We start from the raw sequence: 22445 nt of genomic DNA on the forward strand, positions 1-22445 counted from the left end.
ATGCTTGAATACCGTTAATGAATAAAGAAACTGCTTTGGACCTATAGCAGGGCAGAGCTTAGGTAGGCGGAGAAGACAGAACTGAATGCTGGGAGAAAGAAGAGCAGAGTCAGAGATATGCCCTGGAGCCGCCACTGGAGATAGACATGCTATAGCTGTGCTGGTAGACCACAACCTCGTGGTGATACACAGATTAATAAAAATGGGTTAAATTAATATGTAAAAGTTAGCCAATAAGAAGCTAGAGCTAATGGGACAAGCAGTGATTTAATTAATACAGTTTCTGTGTGATTATTTCGGGGCTAAGCTAGCTGGGTGACCAGGAACCAACAAGCAGCTCCTTCTCCTACACCCATGTCCCTGTAGATTAGCATTTATTAAGCTCCCCTTGTGTTACCCCCCCACCATGTGCTAACATGTTTCTGTAGGTCCCAACTCAATAATGGTCTCTCTGATTTCAGTATTTGGCCCGGGAGGATAGCATCTAAACTTACCAAGAAAAATCACGGATTCAGATGCTTCTCTGCCAATCAACAGTGTTGCTTTCATATGTCTGTGTGACTAAAACACCATACCATAGGCTGAGGAAGTTATAAGCAAGATGGATTTATGCTTCTGGTGGCTGGAAAGTCCAACAGAAGGGGGTTCGCATGTGGCAAGGGCTCCATGCTACCTCCTAACATGTTATGTGGATCAGGGAGCATGTGCTAAACAAAGAAAGAGAGCCAAATTTCCTTTTGTAACAAAATAGTCTTGTGAGAAAGGCCGGTGTTTTCATGAGTCCCAAACACTTCCCACTGGGCCCTGCCTCCAAACACTATTGCATTTGGAATTAACTTTCAGTATGAGTTTTGGAGAAGACATTGACACCCCAGCGAGTGGGCTAGAGGTGTCACTCGGTGTTAGAGTTCTTGCCTACCATAGTTTCCATACCCAGCCCTGAAGAGCAAACCAGATGGCTGGAGAGACAGCTCAGTGGTTAAGAGCACATACTGATCTTTGCAGGCACCCAGGTTCAGTTTCCAGCACCCTGTGGTGGCTCACAACTGCCTGTAACTCTAGTTCTAGGGCATCTGACCCCTTCCCGACCTTTTGGGTTCCTAAACACTCATGGTACACTGCTTCCATTTGGATATATATATATATATATATATATATATATATATATATACACACACACATGCTTATAAAATACGTCTTTAAAAATGTTTTGTAGAGCCGGGCGGTGGTGGCGCGCGTCTTTAATCCCAGCACTCGGGAGGCAGAGGCAGACAGATCTCTGTGAGTTCGAGGCCAGCCTGGTCTACAAGAGCTAGTTCCAGGACAGGCTTCAAAGCTACAGAGAAACCCTGTCTCCAAAAACAACAACAACAACAACAAAAAAAAAAAACCATTTTGTAAAACAGGTATAGTAAACCCATCACTTCCATGTTACCCCCACGTGCACACTGAATATAGAGATCTTCTCTCCAGGCACCTCAGCATTTGCCAGTGGATTTCTAGCTAAGACCCAGGCAGTCTGTGGGTCTGGGCCTGCAGGACCAGGTAAGCAGCCTCCCACAGCTGAAGTCTAGTGAGTGATTGTGTTCAAATTCTTGCAGGTGTGTGCTCCCTTTCCCCGACTCCTCCCCTGCTTCCCACCCACTCTTGCTGTCTCTTCCACTGGTGACACTTCTGGCCTGTCTGCTGTGTAGTGCGAGAAGATTAAGAAGCCAGGGCACATCTGAACCACTTCCTCCTCTGCCCTGCTGGAGCTGTGGGTCTGGTCCCAGCAGAATCCCCGCCCGGGACCTCGTAGCCTTACCCTTCGGGCTCTCACACATTTGTTCCAGGCAAGTGTTCAGAGTGGCCTCTCACACAAGTATGACCTGGAAAAGGATTTATTTGCATCGACAGTTCACCCACCCCTGCTTAGACTCTCCCACCAAGTCTTACCCCAGCATAGCCTGTTCCCTGAGTCTGCGTACGATGTTCCCCCAGTCACGTGGCAGTGGTGATTTGGGCTCCACAATGACTGGAACAGCCACTCTTGTCCTGGTTGCTTGCCTCTACCTTCCTGGTCCTGTTATAAGCCTCAGTGGCCCGGAGAAGACCACAGGGATCCAGCCACAACACTATAGCCTAGGGGATAGAGATCTTTCCCAGATAAACTTAATTTTCTAGAGAAACCCAGGATGCCTTAAGCTAGAACTACAGTCACCTAACACCCAGGTAGCTGAATATAGAGGTAGACAGGATCGGTTATATTCATATAGTTACACAACTCTCTGTCTCCCCCCCCCCCGGTGTGTGTGTGTGTGTGTGTGTGTGTGTGTGTGTGTGTGTGTGTGTGTTTAAGACAGATAGATTGACCCATTGTGTGATCTAGGCCAGCCTCAAACTAAAAATATCCCCTGACTCTGCCTCCCGAGTGCTGGGATTTACAGGCATAGGGCATACTAATTATTCAGGAGTTTCTTCAGCCTGCTTTCAGAATTTTTCATGTGGGATTCCCCTTTGTATGCGTGAATATGTTTTATTTCCATTGGTTTATAAAGAAGCTGCTTTGGCATATGGCAGGGCAGACTACAGGTAGGCCAGAACACTAAACAGCATGCAGGGAGAAAGAAGGCAGAGTCTGGGAGACACTATGTAGCTGCCGAAGGAGACAGATGCCAGAACCTTACCAGTAAGCCACAGTCTCGTGGTGATACATAGATGAATAAAAATGGGTTAATTTAAGATGTAGAGCTAGCTAGAAATATGCCTGAGCCATTGGTCAATGTTGTAATTAATATAGTTTCTGTGTGATTATTCGGGTCTGGGTGGCTGGGAGATGAACACACAGTCTCCGTTTACAATTTTTTCCAGTTATTAAACCCCCAGTCCACACAGAATTCACTGAGGATGTGACCCCACAGAAGTGTAGGCTGGGAACAAGAAATAGCTCTGTGCACACATAGCTCTAGGCCCTGTGAGACGGTGGCATGTTGACAAGGAATGCTAGGGAGCCCCGCCTCTGAATAAGAAGTGAGTCTGAATGGGCCCTGGGCTGGCTTCAGATATTACCCTGAGACAGGGCTCCTCAGAGACTCCTGGGGCTCCTCTGCCATCTGCTATGTCACTTCCCATATGTTAGGCCCTCCCCCTGAGAGAGGCTGATGGCAGACAGAAGTACAGCCACCACACTGCCTCCGTCCAAGCCATGCAGGCCCTTTCATATCCTCCCTGCAGTCCAGTGCATCCGTGACATTCAGAGCCACCAGCTACCTGTCTGAGCCCGTGCCCCAGATGGAGGCAGCTTCCGATGCCACTGTGGGAAAGGCATTTTACTCAGCCTGCCTAGTCCTAGCCTTCTGGGACACATAATAGGGGTTGGATCTGAGAGGCAAAGCAGACCTGGGGTTCCTTCCCTCACCAGGGAAGACATCCCTGACCTATAGGTGTTCTGGGCCTCTGATGATGCAGAGTAGAACCCTCGACCACCTTACCGGGTATCCCCTCACTAACAGGTTCACCGTGCTTGGCCTTTCTCCTAGTAAAGGCTGCAGACAATTGTCGGGAGGTTGCACTGGCATGCCATCAATAATTGATCCTGCCGAAGGGGGTGGGGGGTTGGAGCTGCGGCTAATGAGAGTCCTGCTCAGTCATTGGGAACCCCGGGCCAGCAGCTCCAGAGAAGGCCTGCTGCCTGTTTGGCAAGGCTACCCTACTGAGATCCCCGCTGCCTACTGTAGACCAGGGATTTGTAAGCTTGGAGGAGGTCCACCAGCCAAGCACTGCTGAGCACAGCATGAGCCGGCAGGGCCAGAGAACTACTGTATTGATGCTGTTGCCCCCCGTCTCCCTGAAGATGACGGATGACAGATGGACAGCACAGCCACATCCCACTTAAAAGATGGAGATGGGGTGATGGTTGGGTAGAGAAGGAGTTCAAAAAAAAAAAAAAAGGTTTCAGTTTTCTTTTCTTTCTTCTGGAAGGCCACTCTAGGGCAGTGGTCCTAAACCTTCCTAATGCTGTGACCCTTTAATAGAGTTCCTAGTGTCAAGGTGACCCCCAACCATAAAATTATTTTTATTGCTGCTTCATAACTGTCAGTTTGCTACTGTTATGAATCTCTTTTTATTAATTTTTTTCATTTATTTTACATACTAACCAGTTTCCCATCCTTTCTCTCTTCCCGTTCCCTCCCCCTACCTCCCGTCTATCCACACACCCACCCCCCCCCCAATCTATTCCTCCTCTGTTCAGAAAGGGGCAGGCTTCCCATGGAAGTCAACAAAGTATGGTATATCAAGTTGAAGCAAGACCAAGCTCCTGCCCCTGCATCAAGGCTAGGCTAGGCAACCCTTCGTGGGAAACAGGTTCCAAAAAGCCAGCTCATGCACCAGGAATAGGTCCTGATCCCACTGTTAGGGGCCCTACAAACAGAACAAGCTACACAACTGTCACCCACATGCAGAGGGCCTAGGTCAGTTCCATGCAGGCTCCCTAGTTGTCAGTTCAGAGTCCATGAGCTCACTGTTATGAATCTTTTTGTTGTCTTGTTTTTCAAGTCAGGGTTTCTCTGAAACCTGGCTGTCTTGCAACTCACTCTGTAGACCAGACTGACCTTGAACTCATAAAAATCCACTTGCCTCCACCTCCCGAGTGCTGGGATTAAAGGCGTGAGCCAACACTGCCTGCCTATAAATCTTAATCTAAATATCTGTTATGCAGGATCTCTCTCCAGTTAGAAACTGACTCAGGGGTCGTGACCCACGGGTTGAAAGCCACTGCTCAAAGGCCTTGTTCATGCTAGCAAGTCCCCTACCATTGACCTCAGCCTGCCTGTCTGCCTGGGATTAACCCCCAGCACCAAATAAACCAAGCATGCTGGCATATAACCTATCTGAGACCATAGATGGGCAGTGGGTACCAGAAGCCTCATATGATGGGCATCCATGCCTATTCTTGCAGTCAGCATCTCTCTTTCAACCCCGTGACTGGGCCTTCTCCACTCTTTCCACACCTAACCCATCTTGGAAGTCCTGTGAGTTCCATCTCTAGAAGGGCCCTGCCATCTAACCCTTTCCTTCGGCTGCCACGATTTCACCCGAGTCTAGGGCAGCAACTTCTACGTGTACAGCTGCCACAGACCTGTCCTTGCCACCACACTGTCCGGATCTCCCACCAAAGATATCGAGCAGGTTCCCCTTTGCTTCCTGCATGGACTGACACAGCAGCTGCCGGGACTACTTACTATAAATTCGTTGAAGTTCAATTAAACATTCCATTCTTTGATAAGCTGAAGCCACATTTTAGTGCCTGGGCACCACATGGAAAAGGTGGTAGGTGCTCAGACAGTAGAACATACATTTTGTTGGAAAGTTCTGGACCAGGTAGGTTGAGACCCATTTGGTGCTGGCCCTCCTATGATTTCACCTCCTGCCCCCCCCCCCACACACACATCGACCTCATCTCCTAACTTAGCTGTTCTCAAATAGCTACATCCTCGAAGCCTCTTCCTTGTCTGTCTGTGTGGTTGTAGCACTAGCCCATTGTCTGGTTGTCACCAGGCTAGCCTTTCCCCAACTTTTGTCTCGTTCTCTGCTGATTCAACTCTGCCTGCCTTCTCTCTCAATCTCTCTCTGCCTCTCTCTCTCTCTCTCTCTCTCTCTCTCTCTCTCTCTCTCTCTCTCTCTCTCTCTCTGTGTGTGTGTGTGTGTGTGTGTGTGTGTCTGTCTCTCACATGTGCATGCACACACACACACACACACACAGGTCTCCCTGGGATGTGCCTCTTTTGGGCCACACAAATATCGCAATTTGACCACTACTTGCTGACAGTCTGAATGCTTGCAGAGATAAGATCTGGGGTGAGGGGCACTGGATACCGAAATAGAATACACAGTGCATACTGACCCTACATCCCCTCTCTTTCCATCTTCCTGGAGAAGGACAGATGTGAGAATGCTCTATAGGAAAAGAAAGAGAGGAAGGGAGGGAGAGAGAGATCCTGTGTAGAAGGAGACCAGAAGCTTTGTGTTAGCCCTCCTTCAGGGAGGTCCTGAGGATGGAGGAAAACCCTTGGGGCCAGAAAAGGCCATGGTGGGACGGGGGGTGGGGGGGGAGGAGGGAGAAAGTCACTATTTGGATGTGACCTTATTCTCAACAAGCAACTTGCTATGTCAAGAGACAAGACCTGTAAAGCCCAATAAACAGCTCCTGAGTTTTAAAAGCAAATTTATTTATTTGTAAAATATTAAAAGCTACCATGCTGGTGCATAAACATAGTCCCAACTAGCTCAGGAGGCTGAAGCAAGAAGTGGGTCATTTGAGTGCAGAAGCAGGGACCCTCGTCTCAACATAAATGAATGGTGAGTAAATAGAAATTATTTAAAGTATAGGGAGCATGGCTCAGTGGAAGAGTGATTAGCTAGCACACACAAGGTCCTGGGTTCAAACTCCCAGCACCCCACCCACCAAAAACTCTACAAAAATATTTAAAATAGAGCTGAGTTGGAGTCTGTGAACCAGAGAGCTACCATCCTGATGAATGATGTCACCCTCCTCCATCAAAGTACTCCTTCCTGTCCCACACATAATGGTTATATGGACTGGAAACTGAAGGACCAAACCAACAAGCAAAATAGAATTTTGTCTTTTTTTTTTTTTTCAGACCAGGAAATAGGGTTCCAGAGGCCTGAGTTCTCATTTTGCCTGGCCCACTTATTGAATGACTCCATCAGATCATTACAGGCGGCAGCTAGTATTGATTGTGACCCCGTGAGGTCACGGCTTTTTTGGGGGGGGGGGGTAGCGTTAGGGATTGATCCATGGGCTTATCTTGCCAAATAAGACCTCTTAAGACCTCTTCTATTGAACCACGCCCCCAGCGAGGAGCTGGCATTTTTATACTCATTTTAAAGGTGAATGTACTGAAGAAAAGAACATTGTTCAATTACTGTGCTTCTTGGGATGCCTGCCCCAGTGACGCCAAGTCAGGACACCAGCGAAATTGTTTCTTCCTCAGCAATTGCGTTGTTTACTGCCTACTGAGCCAGAGAAGGGTGAGGTAGACATGGAGTGGAGGGGTCGTGGGGGCGGGGTGGGAGGGGGGGAACGACTACAAGAGATGAAAGAAGTCTGCAGAGGGCAGCAGAGAGCTACACAGCTCTCTGAGTTCCTGAGCTGGGCTCCAAAGGCTGGCCAGCCCTGCCAACGTTATCATAGTCTGAATCCATGGACGCAGAAAATAACGCTCAGATGAGGACGAAAGTGAGTTCCGGGGACAGAAAGAGAATCACCGAGACCACACGGTCTAAATCAGGGAGACCCTGCTAATCTAGCCGCTGGTCCTGGGCTATTTCGTTAGAAAATCTTGACAACTTTTTACAACCAAGGAAATAACAGCTTGTGGAGGCAGGTGTTCGGTTTTATCTCAATTCTCGGGAAACTATGGCATGGAGAGGAAAAAGTGGTCAGAGCTCACTGTTCTTCGGCTGCTGAGTCCTGTTTCCTTTCACCTCACCCAGCAGGCCGGTCTGGATTTTATTTTGTATAGAGAGACGTCTATACAAAATAAGATGCGTCTATACAAAATAAGATGCGTTGAATGAACTGATTCCTATTTATCGCTCAATGTAAGTCGGAGACAACTGTGTGGCCATTGTTAAGTTTTACCCCCACTTCAAATCTCCAATACCAGAGGCTTGCTTGCTGGCACACGGGTTGTTGACATGGGTAATCCAGTCTGGCCCTGGATGTCTCATTGGGTGACCTGCCTTGGTTGTTTTCTCTGTAGTTTGGACCCTGCGGGGTGTTCCCTGGGACGACCAGCACCGAGGTTGGTAGGTACCCTGACAGTGTAAAAAAGAGGAACCAAGTATTTCTGCTCCAGGTGTGAAGAAGAAGCCAGGGCCTCCCCGGTGGAAGGATCTCTCGGAATCACCCGATCTGGGGTGCTTCTGTGTCCAGAGTGGGATCAGACCGGGTAGCCTCGGTCCGGGTCTGTTTCAAGGACCCAGAGCTCCGCCCGCGACGCGGCCCCTTTAAGAGGCGCGCCCGGCCCCATCAATCGCTCCACGGCCACCGCCCCCCGGTCCTCCCCTTCCTGCGGCGTTGAGTGCGGGCCCGGGCGGGAGTGAGGCGAGAGCTGGCCGGGCTGATCGCAGCGCCTGCCAGAAAGGCTGCGGGGCAGCGGGGCTGCGGGGCGGGGCGGGAACCGTAGGCGAGGAGCGTGCGGGCTGCCGCCGCGAGCCCGCGGCGGCCCTGCTTTGCGGAGGACAGCTCTCGCCGCCGCGCGCGCCGCGGAGCCCCGCACACAATAGCGGCGTGCGCAACCCCGCGCCCTTCCCCCCCCCCCCACCCGCACCCCCCACCCCCTTGCCGCCGCCGAGCCGCCCGCCTCACCTGCGGTCCCCGGGGGGAGGGCATTGTTCGCCGCCGCCGCGGGGCCATGGGAGCCGCCGGGCGCCCCGGGTCGGGCCCGGTGAGAAGGTCGCGCCGTCGCTAAGGCGGGCTCCGGCGTGCAGCCCTTGCTGCGCAGGTGAGCCGGCCGGCCGCGCCATGGTGGACTCCGTGGGCTTCGCCGAGGCGTGGAGGGCGCAGTTCCCGGACTCGGAGCCGCCGCGCATGGAGCTGCGCTCGGTGGGTGACATCGAGCAGGAGCTGGAGCGCTGCAAGGCCTCCATTAGGCGCTTGGAACAGGAGGTGAACCAGGAGCGCTTCCGAATGATCTACCTGCAGACGCTGCTGGCCAAGGAGAAGAAGAGCTACGATAGGCAGCGCTGGGGCTTCCGCCGCGCAGCGCAGCCCCCGGACGGTGCCGCCGAGCCCCGAGCGCCCGCCCAGCGCCAGCCGCCCGCTCCCGCCGACGGCGCAGACCCGGCGCCCGTCGAGGAGTCCGAGGCGCGGCCGGACGGAGAGGGGTCACCGGGGAAGGCACGGCCGCCGTCCGCCCGCAGGCCAGCGGCTGCTGCGCCGGCGGATAGGGACGACCGAGGGCCCCCCACCAGCGTGGCGGCACTCAGATCCAACTTCGAGAAGATCCGCAAGGGACCTGCCCAACCCGGCTCTGGCGACCCTGAGAAGCCCTTCTACGTGAACGTCGAGTTCCACCACGAGCGTGGCCTGGTGAAGGTCAACGACAAAGAGGTATCCGACCGGATCAGTTCTCTAGGCAGCCAGGCCATGCAAATGGAGCGCAAGAAGTCCCAGCAAAGCACTGGGCAGGGTCTGGGTGAAGCGCCCAGACCCCATTACCGCGGGCGCTCCTCAGAGAGCAGCTGTGGCCTCGACGGTGACTACGAGGATGCGGAGTTAAATCCCCGCTTCCTGAAGGACAACCTAATCGATGCCAACGGCGGCAACAGGCCCCCTTGGCCGCCCCTGGAGTACCAACCCTACCAGAGCATCTACGTCGGAGGTATGATGGAAGGGGAGGGGAAGGGCCCGCTCCTGCGAAGCCAGAGCACTTCGGAGCAGGAGAAGCGCCTCACCTGGCCCCGCAGGTCCTACTCCCCCCGGAGTTTTGAGGACAGCGGCGGTGGTTACACCCCGGATTGCAGCTCCAATGAGAACCTCACCTCCAGCGAGGAGGACTTTTCCTCTGGCCAGTCCAGCCGCGTGTCCCCAAGCCCCACCACCTACCGTATGTTCCGGGACAAGAGCCGCTCACCCTCACAGAATTCGCAGCAGTCCTTTGACAGCAGCAGCCCCCCGACGCCACAGTGTCAGAAGCGGCACCGACAGTGCCAAGTTGTGGTGTCTGAGGCTACCATCGTAGGTGTCCGCAAGACCGGGCAGATCTGGCCCAGTGATGGGGACAGCACCTTCCAGGGGGATGCAGGTGAGTACCAGTGTGGGTGTACTTGGACCTGCTCCGGACTCTTTAAGGAGTAGATTGGCCTGGGGAAAATGGGTACTTTTTGGCGTGATTTTCAAGTGCTTTTGTGTTTCCTTGGCCCTGCGCCTGAACTGACTCCACCCCCTTCCTCCTGAAGGCCAACGGGATGGGAGTGAGGGGGGACTGGAGGGAATGGCTGGTGGCTTACTCTCTTGGTCCTAACTCTAAGCGGGTGGGTTTTGCAGAAGCATTGGGAGATAGACGCCCTGTGCTCTCTCCATGCTGGACAAAAAAGTCAGAGCCATCTTTGCCACCTAGATCAGCTCCTTTGAGTGGGGGAGTGATCCGTGGTCTTGGAGCGGTTATATGGCACGTTAGGGGAACCCAAGACGTGCAAGCTGCCTCAAGGTCTTAGATGTGTCAAGATTCGCTTGTCAGCAGGTGAGAGCCCATGAAGATAGGAGTAGGAAGGGAGTAGTGCTGACTCAGTGGGCCACTGGAAATCAAGAGGTTGGGGGTTTTATGTGGGACTAATCTGTCGTCGTCCTGGTCGGCTTGGCTTTCATATGTCTGCTTCACCATTACTCACTCACAGAGCCCTCCTCCATCCCCTGCCGGTGGACTTTGTCTGCCTTTTTCTTTTTGCGGTAGTGAGGCTCAGACTCACTTGAGGCATGCTGCCCACTAGATCTACCCCTGCACCATCTCCAGACCTTACCTTCTCTTCCAGTCCTCCAGTCCGGTGTACTCATGCCTCCTCGTTTGCCCTAGGATGAACCCTCAACGGGTTCTTGTTTTGGGCTCCTAATCCATGGTCTGACTCCAGCACTAAGATGAAATGATAACTTCTTTGCTGCTTATTGGTACTGTTGGCTATGTGGGGTAATGGGACTGGGTTTTGAGATCTAGGCAGAATTTTCAGTTGGAGTAAAGAGGGAGGCGGAGGGGTGCTAGCAGGCATGAGATTTGGGGGTGTACAGCTGTCAGGAATTGCTTGGAGTCCTTGCCTCTGTTGGGCTGATGTGGTCTTTTGCTTCAGTGATTTTTTTTCTTTCTTTTCCTGCTGATGGAGTTGCACGTGCTTCATTTGTCAGAATCCTTTTGAAACAGCGAAGCTATTTTTGGCTGAATTGAGCTGCCTTTTAAAGCTCAGTGCTCTGCCCTGGTTAGGTGCCTCCAGTTGCTGCCCTTCCCAACCTGCATCTGGGTTGACGGCTGTGCCATGATGTAGCTGGACCTGTCTGCTCGTAGCCAGGTTCAGCTGCATTCCTTATCTCTAGTGGACGGTTGAGAAGCTGTGGGAGTCAGAAGTTGGCTTTATGGGCATATCAATCAGCTCCTTCCAGGTCTGGAGGTTTGCCCAGTGATGACTGGGCACCAGCCATGTCCAGCCAACTTTTTGCGAATTGAACTCACTTGAGCTGGCCCTTCAGTGCTATGGTGATTGGGGACGTTATTAATAAAGAAGAACATGAGAGGCTTTCGTGGAGACCTGCAGTCTGGTACTCTCAGGGAACTCTGAGTTTCCAGAAAGTTGAGCCTCGCCTTTCCCGTACCTACCATAGAAATGGCCATGTTGCCCTCCACATAATGAGCCCCTAGTGCAAGTCAGAGTAGGTAAAGGTAGGAAAATGGGAAGGAAGTGGGGCTCGAGAGACATACAGGATAGTTTCTCAGGAAGTGGCTTAGAAGTTAATTTCCTATTTTAGAACTTTCGGAATCCTTCTTTGACTACCCTGAAGCCCCACATTCTCTCTTATTTTTCCCTAAACATTCTTTTGTGTCTTTTTGACACAGGACCTAGCTTAAAACTTGCTGTGTAGACCACTGCTGGCCTTCAGTTTGCAGCGAGCTACTGCCTCCTGAGTGGACCACCATACCCGTCTCCCTCAGACTTGTTTCTTTCTTTTCTTCTTTGAGCCAGGGTGTTACTATGTTGCCCTCACTGCTCTAAAACTGACTTTGCAGACCAGCCTCTCAGTCACAAAGATCCACCTGTCTCCTCCTCTGGAGCCCTGGGATTAAAACCATGTTCCGACATGCAAAGTGTCCTCAGACATTTTTATCCATTAAGGTGAACAGCATCACCTAAAAGGACTGAGATGTGGCTTGGTAGTGGTGTGGACTCTGGGTTCAGTCTGCCATACCATGGTGAATAATCAAATAATAAACCGGAGTGCTCAAAAGCAAGATTTACGTTTTTTTTTCTTAGACCATTTTTTTTATATAGTTAAAATTATCAGAGCACTTTGAGGTGTGTAGCAAGAATGAATGGGAAGCGTACAGACTTCCTATATACCCAGTGCCTCCATGCCTGTCTCCCCTGTTAGCAGCATCCCCCACTAAAGGGGTACATTTGTGACAGTTCAGAAACCAACACAGACACATCGTGATCACTTGTCACGCATAGCTTATGTTAGGGCTCTCTCTTAGTTTCTGCACTGTGAGTTTTGTTCTGTTTGGCCTTAACATGCCCAACTTTTGTAGCCCAACAAACATTTAAACTGTGCTGAACCCTCTTCTCTGTCCTGTATGGGAGGGGAAAGGGTCCCCGCTCAGCCATCTGTCTCTGTTGGGGCTACTTACCGATGTTCCTTAGATGGCTACAGGTGGGGCTTAGTGGCCTAAAGGAACAATAAGAAAAATTACAGTGTGTGTTATATGGGAGTCGGGGAGGTCGCCCTCATGTTCTGTCAGGGCAGGCACAGTGGCCCAGCTATGGTAATTTTCGAGTCCCTTCAGATGAGTAGCAAGGGACATTAAGGGAAGGAGCGGAAGCCATCACACAGTGTTCTGTGCCTTATGCAAGGTCCCTCACGAGCTCTTCCGTCACCTGGTGGTGGGCTGTCTGTCCACATAAGGATGCAACCGAGAAATAGCAAAGATGAAGTTCGTGGGTGTGTGAACACGGAACTCCAGGCCTTCTAGCTCATGGTACCATGTTCTGTTTCTTCCTGGTGCCCAATACATCTACCTGAAAATCAGAAGTGGATGTATTTGGGGTCCTTGTGCATCCAAACCTGTGAAGGTAAAAACAGACAGGCATGGACCTTTTTCTACACAGAACCCTTCTTTTGGTCCTGTGTAGACCACAGAGAAGATGTGGTCTTTGGCATTTAGAAGCTTAGGAGTTTAGAGGGGATGCATTCATCCATGTTTAGATGGAAGTGAGATCTGGAACTCTCAGAGCTTTCTTGGTGTCTTAGCAGTGGTCCTGCAGCTGAAGGTGTGGGGAGCCATCTGTTCAAGAGTGGCAGTGAAAGATTGGGGTCCCGAGTTCACCTTCTGTGACTCTGGAGTTTGTGTGTGTTTGGGAAGGGACAGTATTGAGACAGGGTCTCACTATATAGCTAGCCTAGACTGGTTTTGAACTTCTGATACTCCTCCCTCTGCTCTCAAGTGCTGGAATTGTAGATTTGTTTTTAAACTAGAAAATACATGTAATATAAAACTCAGCATTTCATTGAAGGTGTCTGAGGCAGGATTGTAAGTTTGAGGCCAACCTGAGTTACATAGAAAGAGCTTATCTTTAAAGAAGTAGAAATAGGAAACATTTATCAAAGGGGAAGCAACGTCAGGAATGGAAGTGAGCTCGTGAGCCAAGGGAAAAGCATGTGCTCAGACCAGGAACTTGATAGTTTGAGATGGGGTCTCACTGCATCACCATGGCTGGCTGGATACAGGCAGTAAAGAGCAGGCTGGCCTCAAACTCAGATCGGCCTGCTTTTGCCTCCCAGGTGCTGTGCATCACCAGAAATATTCTAAAGCTAATCAGCCCAAAATACTTTCGGAACCTGTTCCGACCACTTCTGGGCCTGCAGTTCTGCAACACCAAGTGCCTGCATGTGGCACACCTGTCACGATCGCAGAGATTCTGGCCCTGGCGGGCAGCACATTCTGCTCCCAGTGCGGAACAGCACCATGCTCCTTTCTGCTTCTGTGAGCTGAAGATTCTGGATGACTCACGTTGGTACAATCACACACTGTTGGTGTTTTCACGACTGGCTCCTTTCTCTTAAGTGTAATGTCCTTGGTGTTTACCCACCTTATAGCAGGGATTCAAGTTGCTTTTTATTCATCTGTCTGTCTGTCTATCATCTACCTACCTATCCATCCATCCATCTATCCCTCTATCTAATCTCTATCATCCATCAATCCATCCATCATCCATCCATCATCCATCCATCTATCTATCTATCTATCTATCTATCCATCCATCCATCCATCCATCCATCCATCTACCTGATTTAAGGGCCTACCATGTTGCCTAGGCTGGCCCTAACTCCTGAGCTCCAGCAGTTGTCTTCCCTCGGCCTCTCAGACAGCGGGTACAGCTAATGTGGCACACCATACAAGGCCCTTCCCTCCTTTAGACCTAGGAAATAATGTGATTGGGACCTCTACCCCTTTGCTCCCCAGAGCCTGTTGTATGTGTGCCCCTTAGATTTATTTTTCCTGGGGTTTCAGCGTAGGGATTTCCTTGCTGAACCCATGCTGTCCTGCCAAGCTGCTTCTAGCCTGAACTGAGGGTCCTGTGTTTCACTGTGGCGCTCAGTGAGTTCTCATCTCTTTCGTTGAGCATCTTCATTTACCCTTTGGGTATTGGTGCTGGAGTGCCTGACCCCTGGGTTGTCTTTCTCTTGAGTAATTGTCTAGAAGATGACTAACAGATTTGCGTGGGTGATTGTGGACCATTAGCCTTCACGCTGGCCTTTTGATGGCTCAGTCATGGCCTCTTTAGACCAGAGCCTATGGCTGCCTGTGGCTTGAGTTCAGGCTTCCCCTGAGCAGAGGTAGAGGTGGTGATCCAACAGGTAGGCAGCCTGAGGTGTTTAGGGAACAGAATAAAGTATTTCAAGACTTCTCTTTAAGGGAACTAAGAGGGCTGTCCCAAGCCTGCCCTGTGATTCTGTTTTGGCTAATTTGTTGCCTTTGGCTTTAGAACAAATATTTCCTCATTGGTTGAGAGTCCTGTGGTTGGGGTGGCCTATATGTGTGTGTGACTGCTGTGTCTACCAGGAAAAGTCCAGGTAGCCAGTCTGCTGAAGCTACTTGGGATCAGGAAGTGTTAGGCGGCCCAGGCTGTCGCTTCCTCCTGTGGGTTGAGAGGTTTATGTGCAGGGATCTGGGAAGTGTTCTCAGGTCGTTAAGTAACAGGTTAAGTTTCGGCTAAGGCGAGTGTTTTTGTATCAAGGCTTGGGGGTGATGACATGCTTATTATAAAACCCTCAGTGTTCTTCATCCCGGCTGTAAAAACACAACTACTTGGCCTCGAGGAAATTTGTTTTTTCTTTGGAGAATGTAGTAGTAATTTTAATTCAAATGTTATCGTAATGTGCTTATTATTTTTAGTGTAAAGTATACATAACAAAATGTGCAGTTTCAATCTTTGAGACGTTCTCAGAAATCAAGCCCGGGGACATTGTGTGTCCTAGGTAAGAGCACTGTCGCCAAGTGGATCCTTATTCTGTCCAGTGGCAGCTAGTACAACCATCACCAGCACTCACATCTACAATACTCTTGGGGGGTGGAGGTCTGGGACTGACCCAGGGCACTGCTGAGCACAGACTGTATCCCTGAGCCACACGTCCTGTCCTATCTTTTCAACTGTTTGGTTTTTCTAAACAGAAACTGTATCTATCTAAATAATTCCTTCCTCTCCCTGCCTCCAGTCCCCGGCAGCCAGGAGTCTACCTTTTGTCTCTGGGGCTTTGCTTATCCTAGGTATCTTATGTAAATGGAATCCTATACTATTTGTCCAGTGGCTAGTGTGCTTAGGTTAAGTATGGCTTTAAAATTCCCTGGGGCGGCCCTCTCACCCTTAACTCCCTAGCCGCTGGTCCTTAGCAGGTGTGTTTTCTTTAGAAAAACACCTGTTAGTGCTGGTGTCTTCCTGGTTCCCTGGCCTTCACACCCACAGTCTTAAAGTGGCCTGGTGTATTAGTCAGCTAGCACTATTGCATAACAAAATACTTCAGGCTGGGGGAAACAACAAAAATGTGTTTTCTCACGCTGCTGGAGGCTGATGTGAATAAGGTCTTGAAATAATTCCCTCTGAGGCCAGTCTCCTTGGTGCGCAGTAATCTTTTAAAGGCCTTTTCACACAGTATCTCCTTCCTAGGAGCTGTGGATGCCCAAAGTTCTTCTCAGAAAAGCATCCGTTGGGATTAAGACCACTGAATTGATCCCATAGGTTTTTTTTTTTTTATTAACTTGTTGAGATCATAATATAATTACATCATTTTCCCCCTCCTCTTCCTCCCTTCAAACTCTCCCATGTACCTCCTACCCTGCTTTTTCAAACTCATGGCCTCTTTTTCTTCAGGTGTGTGTGTGTGTGTGTGTGTGTGTGTTAGTGTGTTAGTGTGTTAGTTCCTGAATATATCCAGCCTGCTTAGTTTATATAATGTTATGTATATGTCTGTTTTCAGGGCTGACCATTTGGTATTGTGTAATCACTTGGCGTGCTTGTCCCTGGGGAAGACTAATTCTCTTGCTCTTGGCATTCTTTAGTTACCTGTAGTTCTTTATCTAGAGTTCATGTCTCTGATCTTCCCCCTCCCCCCTGCCCCAAGTCAGTTGTAGTTGCCCTTGTTCAGTTCATTTAGGCAGCCATGTTGGCGAGACTTCATGGGTGTGACATCTGACCTTTCTAGGAGACACTCCCCAATCCTCTGGCTCTTAGAATCTTCCCGTCCCTTCTTCCACCATATTCCCTGAACCTTAGATGCAGAAACTGTACTGCAGATGTATGGGTTGGGACTGAGCTCCATGACTCTGTATTTTGATTGATTGCGGTTTTATGTAATGGTGTCTGTCTCATAGAAAAAGAACTTTCCTTGGTGAAGGGTGAGGGCTAGACCCTGGAGAAGGATCAATTTAGTAATTTCTTTTCCTTTCTTTGGGGCGGGGGGGTCAAAACATGTTTTTTTCTGTAGCTTTGGGGCCTGCCCTGAAACTCACTCTATAGACCAGGCTGGCCTTAAACTCACAGAGATCCTTCTGTCTCTGCCTCCTGAACACTAATTTCTTAAAAGTCATAGTCTATGTAGCTGAGGGCATACAAAACGTGGGAGGTGCAGGGTTGAAATCCGCAAAGGAAAGATTTTATTGTGGTCAAGAGGTAAATGGTGCTCGGGCTGTGTTATAGGACACATTTGAGCAAAAGTTCACAGGTCTGGGGATTGGCTCAGTTGGTAGAGTGCTTGCCTAGCATGCAGGAGGTCATGGGTTCAGTCTCCAGTACCACACCAACCAGTCATGCCTGAGATGCCAGTGCTCAGGAAGGTTAGGAATTCAAGATCATCTTTGACGACCTACCAACTTCAGCCTGTCTCAAAAAAAAAAGGGGGTGAAAAGAAAGAAAGAAGCTTTGTGTAGTGTTAGGCAATTGTTGAATCATCACTGAGCCAAGGCACCAGGAGAGCCACAGGCTAAGGCTCAGGAGCCATCACATCTCTGTTCAGTTAAGTCAGTCGGTGACTAGATCAGGTCATTGCTGAGGTCTGTTGATCTATAGTTTTCTTCCTCTTTCTCATTCTTTCTGTTATTGATTTATTTGTTTGTTTCTGAGGCAAGGTTTTACCGTATAGGCGAAGCTAGCCAGTGCTTTACCACTCGTCTGTATCCATCCCTAAAATCGTCTCGTTTTTATTTTTAGAAGCTGTAACTTCATTTTAACCTTCCGCTCTTCTGAGGACCCAGTGGGCCTCCGGATCCTCCTGCCTCTGCCTCCTCAGCCCTGGGGTTACAAGCGTGTGCCCTCACACTCACTCTTCCGTGTGGGGGCTGGGGGGTGAACTGAGGCTCTCGTACTTGCAATGCAAGTACTTAATGAACCCAAACCATCTCTGTAGCCTCCTAAAATTACCGCTAACACAGCCTTTCCTATACTTCTCTCTTCATCCCGAGTCATAACTTTTTCCGAGGCAGCCACTCTTCCTGATTCAGTAACTTGAGGGTATTTCTTGAACATCAGCTATATACCTGGCATTGCCTTCTGAGAAATTCTCTTGCTTTTCTTCATGAATTTAGTGAAAGACTTTTTACCTTCATGAACTTATCCTAAAACCAACAGAAGCAAACCCTTCATAGCATCAAAGTCTTCCTTTCGTGTATGTTTCTTTAACTCGGAGTTAGTCCTTATTTCCTGTTGATCCTGGGTCTAGCTGGCTTCCTTCTTCAGGGAGACAAGGAAGGCAGAGGGTGTCCTGCTTCTCCGCCCTATAGCATCTGCCAGACCCTGGGTCCTCAAGCAGAGGTTGTCCGGTGGAGAAGTTTCAGAACCTAAGTTAGTCCTTACATGTCTCAGGCACCAAGAGCATGGATAAGAGTGACCTGAGACTCCATTTTTTAAATTTAATTTCAAATGTAAGAGTGTTTTGCCCTTATGTATATATGCATACCACATATGTGCCTGGTGCCTGCAGAGGCTAGAAAAAGTCATCAGGTCCCCTGTAACTGGAGTTATTATTGTGAGCTACCATGTACAGGATGGGATTTGAACCTGTGTTCTCTGGATGAATAGCAAGTGCCTTTAACCTCTGAGCCACCTCTCCAGCCATGAGGATTCATCCTTAAGGTGTTAGTTTGCTTAGACCCTTCTGAGTCTTAGCCAAACCCACTTAATCTGATCTAATAAACAGCTGTGGCTTTTCAGGGGCCCGATGATACGGTTCCTTTAGGAATGAAACTATTTAGCTATGGAGACACTCTGACTGATTGTGGGTCCTTCTTCGCTTGAGCATCTCCTGCTCAGCTAAAGAGAACGCTCTGAGTCTTGCAAATCCGTTTACTGCTCTGACCAAGGGTTTATGATGCCCAGCGAAATAGTAGCCAGCAAGTTCATAAAGGTACCTGCCAGTTCTGGAGTTGGAAGACCGAGGTGTGGTTTGTGTAGTAAATGTGATTTCTTTGAGGCAGTTTCATGGGCCCTTGGAATATTCTTGTGAAGTGGCTGTAGCAAGATCATTATCATAATTATATGCTGTCCACTGGTCGGGTCTGAGGGTGAGTGAGGCATAGAGACGCCTAGAGTATAGCCTGGCTAAGGTCAAGGCATTCATGCAGGAGCTGAGGAGTCCGGTGAGTCACGTGACACAGGGTGACTCCTGGGGTGTGAGACACTTTGATCTGCTGTCTGACCAGAGACAGGCCTTCCCTGCAAGCCTAAATTTTTAGTCTGGTAGGAGAGAGTGGCTGGTGTAAAAATGTGGTCCCAGCGTTTAGGAAAACTTGAAGGCCTCAGCCACTTAAAGACACGGTCCTCTTCTCTTGTTTTACAAAGTTCCAAGAAAGAGATTCCTTCCTTTCCTCCATCTCCCTTTCTTCTCTCCCTTTCCCTTCCTTCTTTTCCCCCTTTCCTTCCCATCTTCCTGTTTTCTTTTCTCATATGGGGCATCAAGCTTAGAGCCCAGTATACTAAGCAATTCCTGTACCACTGAGGTACATCCCGGGCCCATTCTGATTTCCGAGTGATGAATGGCATTAGATGATAAGGATGAGACCCTTGTGAATGAGGTTAGAGGCCTTTAAAAAAGATCTCAGAGAGCCCTCTACCCTTCTGCCACATGAAGATGCAGCAAGATGCTGTTATCTGAAGCGGGAAGTGGGCTCTTAGTAGACATGGCTTCTAATGGACTTCTGGTGTCCAAAATGGTGAGAAATCATTTTTGATTGTCTATAGATAAGCTCTCTAGTGGATGGTACTATTGTGGAAACCTGTCTGGACTGTGACAGCCCAGTATGCTTTACCTGCTTTGTAACTCCTAAAAGAAAGTCAAATAAATCATTTGGGGTCAGGTCTCAGGCATACCAGGCCAGAGGACTAAGACCCTTTACCAGCGTCAGCCAAGCCCAGCACAGAATGAGCCACCTGGGATAGGTGGCCTTTGTCCACTGGTGAGACTCTTAGATGGGGCAGTCTTCTTGCAGTACTCCTGTACCACTTGGCCTTGTGACTTCAGAGGCCTTGTAAGCTAGGGGTTTGTTAAAAATCAAGGACCATCCCCAGTGACCGTGTCGGCCAGTTTGTAAAGGGAATGCTTAGAGCCACTTTAAAAAGATGATTGTGAGGTTTTCATTCATTGATTTATATTTTATTTATGTAAGTGTGTGTGCGTGCGCATGTGTATGCATGTCTGTGTGTACATGTGTGTGCGTGCTTGTGTATGTCTGTGTGTACATGTGTGTGCGTGCTTGTGTGTATTAGAGGACAACTCTGCAGTCATTCTCTCTCACTGCCTTGTAGGATTAGGATCCAGGGATCAAACTCAGGTCAAGTGTCATAATTAGCTTCACTTGTCAACTTGACACAAACCTAGAGTCACGGGGATAAGAACTCCCTCCACTGAAGAATTGCCTCCGTCAGATTGGCTGGTGGGCATATCTGTGACACATGATCTTCATTGCTATTTGATGTAAGAAGGCCCAGCACACCGTGGGCACTGCCATCCCAGGCGGGTGAGCCTGAGTTATATAAGAACACTAGTTAAAGAAGCCGGAGAAAAAGTGGGTGAGCCGCTTTCCTCCAGGGATTCTGCTTCAAGCTCCTTCCTGCCTTGAGTTTCTTACTTGATGATGGTCCTGTGGCCCTGTGACACCAAGTAAACTGGGTTCCCTAAGTTGTTTCGGTCGGTTTATTATAGTAACAGAAATCAAACCAGAATGTCAGGTCTGCACGCAAGCACCTCTGCTTAGCTGAACCTTCTTTCAGCCCAACTATGGGGCTTTCAGAAGGGAAGCCAATACTGTAATAGCGACAGATTAAACTATTTTACCAAACAGCCAGGGCACTGGGAGACATTAGGTTGCTAATGCTTTGGCGTCGCCAGGTATGATCTGTACGGGGTAGGTACTGCTGTAACCGGTAGCTGATGGTCAGAGGCGGCCTGAATTTACTGTCGTCTCTGTGGAGTTTCAGCAGCCAGGAGCCAGACAGGACTGGGGGAAGAGGTCTGTGATATTCACAGGGGGGCACCTGGATGAACCGAGCCCCTGTGAGGACACTAGGGTCTTTGACTTCTAGTCCCATACACTTGCCACCACCCGCTGGCCTCCACTTCTTGGGAGACTGGGGTCACTGGACCTTGTGCAAATCTAGAGACTTGGTTTATTTACTTGTGGTTTTGTTGCTGCCTGTTTGTTTTTCCTCCCTACCCTTCAAGAAGCCTTTTCCTTTGAAACCTAAAAAGCGAGAGAACTGTCCTGATTGGCGCTTGGGATGAAGATGGGCAGCCCATGGGTCTGACTTGTCTCCCCTGAGTCTTCTGTGCCCATTGGCCTCTGTGGGCACGACTCTGTTCTCGTCTGGGTGTGTCTTTGTTCCTTTTTTTTTCTTTCACAAGCAGCTTTATTGACATATAATTTACTCACTGCAAGGATGAAAGGATGTAGTTCAGTGATTTTGGGGGGTAATCACAGTTATGATCTAATTTGGGGACTACTTTGATTACCTCAAAAGGAAGCCTTAAGTTATGACCCAGTGTCTGGCAGCCTCCTGGTTTCCAGGCCGTACCACCACCCCTGGCTCTGACCTTCCTCTCCATAGAGACTGACTTTCTGTGGACATGTATGGAGGAGAATCATAGCACATGTGGCCTTTTATGTCAGGCTCCTTTTACTTAGGCTACCGTTTTTGAGGTCTGTCGTGTTCTAACATGACTAGAACTCATTGTCTCATGTGGTCCATTAAGATTGAATCTTAATGTGAACAGGTAGTCAGGCCCTCGCTCCCCGGTTCCCAGCTGTGCTCTAGAGCCCTTGTGGTTCCCAGCTATGCTGTAGGTGCTTCCTTTGGCTTACAGGGAGACCTAGTCAGGTAAGTTTTGGGCCCTTGTGTCCCAAGAGGGCTGTGCATGGAAGTTGTGGTAGAAAGGGTAGAGGCTCCTCACCCTCGTGGTTTTGGGGAGAGGCCCCCGGAGCATGGGTTGATGGAAACCACATTTAGTTTGTTTAGGTCATCAGGATTTAGCCAATACATCTTTTTTTTTTTCATTATCTTTTCTCATTTTACATACCAATCCCAGTTCCTACTCCCTTCCCTCTTCCCATTCCCTCCACCTTCCCCCACCTCCATCCACTCCTCAGAGAGGGTAAGGTACATTGCTTTGAGGAAGGACCAAGGCCCTCCCTACAATATCTAGGTATCCCTCCAAAGACAATCAGTTCCAAAAAGCCAGTACAAGCAGTAGGGACAAATCCTGGTCCCACTGCCAGTGCCCATAGCCTGCCCTAGCCATACAATTGTCACCCACATTCAGAGGGCCTAGTTTGATCTATGCTGGTTCCTTCCCTGACAGGCCAGAGTTGGTGGGCTCCCATTAGCTCAGGTAAGCTGTTTCAGTGGGTGTCCCCATCATGGTCTTGACCTCTTTGCTCATATTCTCACTTCTCCCACTTTTCGACTGGACTTTGGGAACTCAGCCCAGTGCTCCGCTGTGGCTCTCTGCCTCTGCTTCCATCAGTTGCTGGATGAAGGTTCTATCGTGGCATTTAAGATAGTCATCAATCTGACTACAGGGCAAGGCCAGTTCAGGCCCCCTCTTCACCATTGCTTAAGGTCTTAGCTGGAGTCATCCTTGTGGATTCCTGGGAATTTCTCTAGTGCCAGGTGTCTTGCCAACCCCATAATGGCTC

At 49.6% G+C, this 22445-nt stretch overlaps 1 protein-coding gene across 1 annotated transcript in view; it reads left to right on the forward strand.

The window, feature by feature from the left end:
- The first annotated feature begins 8427 nt into the window (after positions 1 to 8427).
- The window catches only part of Bcr (BCR activator of RhoGEF and GTPase), a 123297-nt gene continuing 109279 nt past the window's right edge, over positions 8428 to 22445 (forward strand). The window contains exon 1 of the mRNA XM_038342520.2: positions 8428 to 9812. Coding sequence (XP_038198448.1) covers positions 8531 to 9812 — 1282 coding nt within the window. The 5' untranslated portion in view covers positions 8428 to 8530. The remainder of the gene's footprint in view (positions 9813 to 22445) is intronic.

This window comes from Arvicola amphibius, chromosome 9, assembly GCF_903992535.2.
Source record: "Arvicola amphibius chromosome 9, mArvAmp1.2, whole genome shotgun sequence".
In the NCBI taxonomy this organism is placed as follows: Eukaryota; Metazoa; Chordata; class Mammalia; order Rodentia; family Cricetidae; genus Arvicola; species Arvicola amphibius.